The following is a 6,688-nucleotide window of genomic DNA, read 5'->3' on the forward strand; positions in this document are numbered from 1 at the left end:
CCCTACTCCTTCAAGCCACAGGCACTGCCCCGTGAGACTCGGTCTCAAAAAAAAAAAAACTCAATCCATTAAAAAGAATGAAGTTTATCTATATTCAGTTAAATGGAAAGATGTCTAAGAAAATATTAACTTCAAAAAGTTAAATTGCAGAATAATACAAATAATATGATTTTATATGAAAATTATATTGATGTGTTTTATAAATTACATATGTATATATTTATATTTATTTAGGATTATATGTAGAAAAAGATTCAAAGGATTTTTAAAAATAATGTCCCAAATTTTATTACCTTTAACTTGTGATAAAAATATAACAGTCAGATTGAATGTAGATAATAATGATGGCCTTTTGAAATGCTAAATAAAAGTAGAATATAATCTTTTAACTAGCTCACTAATTTTTTAGAGATATGGCTCAAACAAGATAAAATTGGTATTCTTTTCTGTAGTTTAAAAATAAATGTATTTACCATTATTCACAATGATAGGGTATGAGTCATTGGTAAGAGCCTGAGCTGATACGGTATTTCTTTAGGCATAACTCTTCCAGGCCACCATACATTCAATTTTATAGTTTTTGTAAGATAAAATTAAACTCCCAAGTTGTATTTGATTTATTTTATTATGAAGTAGCTATAAATGCTGAAATGTATACACCACATTTACTTATTTATAAAAAGATTACTTTCTTAAAAGAATATATTTCAATCTTTAAGAATTTATTTTGGGTGTGACGCCTGTGGCTTAAGTGGCTAAGGTGCCAGCCACATACACCTGAGCTGGTGGGTTCGAATCCAGCCCAGGCCCGCCAAACTGCAATGACGGCTGCAACCAAAAAATAGCCGGCCATTGTGTCGGGCACCTGTAGTCCCAGCTACTTGGGAGGCTGAGGCAGGAGACTCGCTTGAGCCCAGGAGTTGGAGGTTGCTGTGAGCTGTGATGCCATGGCAATCTACCCAGGATGACAGCTTGAGGTTCTGTCTCAAAAAAGAAAAAAGAATTTATTTTGGTTTGTGCTGGGTGTGTTGGCTCACACCTATAATCCCAGTGACTTGGGAGCGTGAGGCAGGAGGATCTCTTGAGCCTGGGAGTTGGAGACCAGCCTGGGCAACATAGTGAGAAGTTGGCTCTAAAATAAATAAATAACTAGAAATTTTATTTTGTTTTATTTTAGCTTAAAACAATAGAAACCTTATTGGGTAGCACAAGCAAAATTGGAGATGTGATTGTTCTTGGAATGATAACTCAGTTAAAAGAGGTAAGTTAAATGTAATAAGCATGAAGCTTTTATTTTTGGCATGGGATTGATGAACTGCCAGTAACTTAAAGCCCTTCTGTGGAGGGTGTAGGAATGTGTTCTTCACCGAGGCTTCCCTCAGTCAGCAGGAGTTTGGGTCTGTGTTCGGTTTCCTGAGTAGACATGAGAAGGAGTGACCTTTCTGGGAGCCTAGTTCACGTAGCCTCAATCAGGCCCACGGTGACCTCTGGTTGAACTGAGAGTACTCGATCTCTAACACCCACGCTGCAGACTCTGTCCTGGTCCCTCGGAGATGCTCTTAGGATGATGGGGAGAGGCCCTCCTTCCAGGAGCCTGCTGATGTCCCTCTTCCTGTCCCTGGATCTGTAGCTGTCATTCCCAGGGTACTGTGCGGAGTCTGAGTCTCAACAAAGTCATTAGTCTGAGGTTACCAGACTAGTAAGAGCCTAGGCTAGAAATTATAGCTGATTTTTAAAATCTACTGTTACCTTGACTATGTTCTATTATCAATTTTGTCAGTCGTCTAATTATTTTGTCATAGTATTCATTTTTATATAAATGTGAATATATTTCTATTTTTTAGGGAAAATTTTTTCTGGAAGATCCTACTGGAACGGTACAACTAGATCTTAGTAAAGCCATATCCTTCAATTTTTTTAAAATCATGTTAAATGAATTGAGGAAGCTGATTATGTGTTTCTTCAAATTTACCTACTTGAGTTCCTGATGTAACTTCCATGTGTTGAGGGGGTAGGAATATAGAGACATAATCCCAAACAGAGATAAATAACTTTAATTCCTCCTTACTTCAGAGAAGCCACTGAGGAAGTTTCTAGCATAGCAAGGATGATCCAAACTGTCAATACTACCAAGCTGCATCTTAAAATTAAACATGGGGACATTTAAACCCCCACTTTTTAAAGCTATAATCTAAGCTATTGTCTTTTCACAATTTCAAATGGGAAGTCTTTGAATTATTATATAGGATTTTTTTTGTTTTTTTTTTTTTTGAGGCAGAGTCTCACTTTATCACCCCAGGTAGGGTGCTGTGGTGTCACAGCTCACAGCAACCTCAGACTCCTGGGCTCAAGCAATTCTCTTGCCTTAGCCTTCCAAGTAGCTGGGACTACAGGTGCTAGCCACAACGCTTGGCTATTTTATTTATTTATTTATTTACTTATTGAGACAGAGTCTCACTACCTTCCCCTCAGTAGAGTGCTATGGAGTCACAGTTCACAGCAACCTCATACTCTTGGGCTCAAGCAGTTCTTTCTCTTGCCTTAGCCTTCCAAGTAGCTGGAACTACAGGCACCTGCCACAACACCTGACTTTTTTTTTGTTGCAATTGTTATTGTTGTTTAGCTGGCCCAGGCCAGGTTCGAACCTGCCAACTTCAGTATGTGGCTGGCTCCTTAACCACTGTGCTACAGGTGCTGAGCCAGCGCCTGGGGCTATTTTAGAGGCAGGGTTTTGCTCTAGCTCAGGTTGGTCTTGAACTTGTGAACTTAGGTGATCTGCCTGCCTCCGCCTCCCAGAGTGCTGGGATTACAGGTGTGAGCCACCTTGCCAGGCTCTGTATAAGAGTTCTGTTGGCTTTAAAATGTATGTTGACTTCATCACTGCCTCAAGCTTAAAAACAGAATTATTTTCCTTAACTGTCGTTTACCAGTTCCATAGCGGGTTATACACAGAGGCCTGCTTTGTCTTAGCAGAAGGTAAGTCAGTATACTTTTTTCCTGTCCTGTTTATTTTTCTAAATTAAAACCATTTTTACAGTGGATTAAGTATGTTAATAGGATAGAATTTAGGATAACATGGATTATGAGAGCATATTTTTGAGAATGACATAAAATAAGATTGCAAATAGGCTAAAACATGGAGAAGGCTTTTTAAGGTGATGAAATGTTCTGAAATTGGATCTGGGCGATGGCTGTGCAACTCGTGAGTATACTAAAGGCCCCTGGGTGGGTGAATTATATCTCAATGAAGGTGAAAAACACCTTAGATTTTCCTAATCTGTGCACTTTCTGTACTCCAGCATATACTGTGAAATTAAAAAGTGAGAGGTTTTACTTCTGAATCTATTTCTGTTTAATGAACTTGTATTTATGGAATTTAGACTATCTGTGGATCTAAAGTGATTGACGCGGGTGGGCAGCTTCTGTCGTTGGTTCCCAGAAAGCATGAGTATACAGCTAAGCCTTATGATTTGTGTAACCTTGTTTTCGTCCTTTCAAACAAGAAGAAGGATTGGACAAATGAAAGTGATTTGTTACTTATCTTTTTTTCAGGCTGGTTTGAAGATCAAGTGTTTCATGTCAATGCCTTTGGATTTCCACCCACTGAGCCTTCCAGTACTACTAGGTATGAAAGTGTTTGATTTAAACTCTGTAGGAAATTTGTGATACTGGCAGTAGTGTAGGTGAGATAGTACATCATCTCTCAGTTATTACAAGGTCTCAGGCTTCGTGTCAGAATGGAAAGAAAGATGGAAAATGAGAATTAGAAGACTAGGTTTTATATGAAAACTCACAGATTGGCCGTAGATTAGTTGTAGTACCATCTTTGGACTTTGACTTCCCCTGGGAAAGATTTCCAATCTTCCTTTTTTATTTATCTGTGGGGTTGATGAGACGTTCAAGAGAGATAAGAGAGATAGGAAAGGACTTAGAAGAATATAATTCCCATGTTAATGTGAAGTTCTCACTTTCATAGTCCACTAATGAACGAAAGTTACAAAGAGCAGCTTATAGCTCCTTGGTATCAGTAAATGCATCATATTAATAACATCAGAGCTATTCCCAAAGGGCCTTCTCTGAGGGGAATTGAAGTGTCACTCAGGATGTTTAGGCAGAGGCTGAATGATGTAAAAGTTGTAGCTGGTGGGCAGTGGGTTGAAAGTCACTTGTAAACCTTCTTTTTCTCCCCACCTTTGAGATGTTAAAAAAGATTTTGCATTAGTTTCCAATGTGTAAAAATTAGGAGATTTTTGTCTAGGTGCAGTAGCTCATGCTTATAATCCTAGCACTTTGGGAGGCTGAGGTAGGAGGGTTGCTTGAGCTCAGGAATTCAAGACCAGACTGAGCAAGAGTGAGATGCCTGTCTTTCCTAAAAATAGAAAACTTAAACTGAAACGTTGTTATGCTCTGCATGACTACAACCTATCCTAGATCCTCAGTATTTAGATTCTGGCTAACATTTATTTCTATCTCCCAAGTCAGCACTCGCGGTGCTTTAGAGGAAATACATGGACATGTTGCAGAATAGCAAAAAATCCAAGTCCCTAGGCGTGCATATTCCCAGCTGAGGTCGAAGAAGGCCTCGCTGCCCTCTTGTTTCAGCCTCATGAAGAGATGACCGTAGGACAGAGATGACAGGAGGCAGTGCAAGGGGGTGCAAGACATTCAGACAGGCCCTGGGACCAGTTGTGGGGATGGGGAAGGGGTGTTTGAACCTCTCTGCTCTGGCACCTGTTACTGGAGTAGCCACAGGCAAGTCCCTTAACCCTCTTACACACTTTCTTGTTTATAAAAAAGCATCTACCAGAAAGAATTGTTTTTAGGATTTAAGGTTATACTTTATGTCCGTATCTTCCTAAGGAGCAATTCAGCACTTGCCATTTCAGTGTTTGTGGAGACTTTATAGAACATAGACATCACTAATAAGATAACCCTGCTATAACGAGAAAAATACACACACCTGGAGAATTTCTCCGTATGTAGGAATGTACACATCATCTGCCCTTTCTTTCTCTCCAAATGGACGCATGCTGCATGCGCTTTGTAACCTGTTCTTTCATTTAATGAGGCACAGTCAGCATTTTCCGTTACTGTGAAGTGCTGTTTTATTGCATGATTTGTGGCATTCAGCTTGTTTTGAGCACATACCCCCTCGCTGGTAGGTGGGGTATAGACATTACACTGACTTGATGACGAAGTTGATTCGTTCTATAAAGGAGAAGTGCACGGTCCTACAAAAGTTGTATTGGAAAGATCCAATCTCTTTGGGGATCCTCCTGTAGAGGAAGCCTCTGGGAGGCTTAAGATTTAAGGTGAGAACTGTGACAAGTTAGCCAGTGTAGAGTGGGCAAGGCTGGTGGGGGCTGGGAGTGTGTATATGACCCGATTTCCTTGTGACAAGTTAGCCAGTGTAGAGTGGGCAAGGCTGGTGGGGGCTGGGAGTGTGTATGTTACTTATTTTAATATTGCTTTAGTCAGTTTTAAAAACGAGATTATTAGTTAAATATTTTACTGCTTCTATATTGCTTCCTGTGTCATTTTACAACATTAAAATAAGTATGTCTGCTTTTTAAGTGTTAGATATAATACACTTCCATGTATTTACACTGGAAGATAAACGTCATTAGATGCAAAAAAACTAAATTAGAAAAATATCTCCAACAGAATATAGAATAAAAGGTAATTGTTATGATTCCCTAGGGCATACTATGGAAATATTAATTTTTTTGGAGGGCCTTCTAATACATCTGTGAAGACTTCTGCAAAACTAAAACAACTGGAAGAGGAGAATAAAGATGCCATGTTCGTGTTTATATCGGATGTTTGGCTGGACCGGGTAGAAGTATTGGAAAAACTTCGCACAATGTTTTCTGGTAGGTGTTTTTTACTTTTTCTTCCACTCTTTCTTGAATTATTATGAAGGTTCATGTCTTAAAACTAATTTTTTTAATACGTGTCTTTTTGAATATTCTGTGTTTTTTAAAAAATCATTGATCTAGCAGAGAGATACTTTAAGATTTCATTTTAAAGTTTTACATTTTTTGAGCAGCGCCTGTGGCTCAGTGGGTAGGGCTCTGGCCCTATATACTGAGGGTGGCGGGTTTGAACCTGGCGCCGGCCAAACTGCAACAAAAAATAGCCAGCATTGTGGCTGGCACCTATAGTCCCACCTACTCAGGAGGCTGAGGCCAGAGAATCACTTAAGCCCAAGAGTTGGAGGTTGCTGTGAGCTGTAACACCATAGCACTCTACCAAGGGTGATAAAATGAGGCTCTGTCTCTAAAAAAAAAAATAAAGTTTTACATTTAAAAAAAAAACTGTGTATATTCATGCTAAATAAGCATTAGTCCTTCCAGGTCCAGTGGCTCATGCTTGTAATCTCAGTACTTTGGGAGGCTAAGGTGGGAGGATTACTTAAGCCCAGGATTTCAAGACTGCCCTGGGTAACATGGCAAGATTCATTCTCAACAAAAAATTAAAAAATTAGCTGGGTGTGGGTGATGCCCGTAGCTCAGTTGGTAGGGTTCCAGCCACATACACTGAGGCTGGCAGATTCAAACCCGGCCCAGGCCAGCTAAAACAATAATGACAACTGCAACAAAAAAATAGCCAGGCATTGTGGTGGGTGCCTGTAGTCCCAGCTACTTGGGAGGCTGAGGCAAGAGAATTGCTTAAGCCCAAGAGTTTG

The 6,688-nt window shown here is 39.7% G+C and overlaps 1 protein-coding gene across 1 annotated transcript in view; it reads left to right on the forward strand.

Moving 5' to 3' along the window:
• Window positions 1–6,688, forward strand: part of POLE2 (DNA polymerase epsilon 2, accessory subunit) — a 30,145-nt gene that overhangs the window by 13,985 nt on the left and 9,472 nt on the right. Inside the window, exons 7-11 of the mRNA XM_012806554.1 lie at window positions 1,178–1,261; window positions 1,845–1,901; window positions 2,928–2,976; window positions 3,553–3,625; window positions 5,701–5,877. Of these exons, the coding sequence (XP_012662008.1) occupies window positions 1,178–1,261; window positions 1,845–1,901; window positions 2,928–2,976; window positions 3,553–3,625; window positions 5,701–5,877 (440 nt within the window). The remainder of the gene's footprint in view (window positions 1–1,177; window positions 1,262–1,844; window positions 1,902–2,927; window positions 2,977–3,552; window positions 3,626–5,700; window positions 5,878–6,688) is intronic.

This window comes from Otolemur garnettii, unplaced genomic scaffold, assembly GCF_000181295.1.
Source record: "Otolemur garnettii isolate 467f Iridium unplaced genomic scaffold, OtoGar3 scaffold00054, whole genome shotgun sequence".
NCBI classification, from domain to species: domain Eukaryota; kingdom Metazoa; phylum Chordata; class Mammalia; order Primates; family Galagidae; genus Otolemur; species Otolemur garnettii.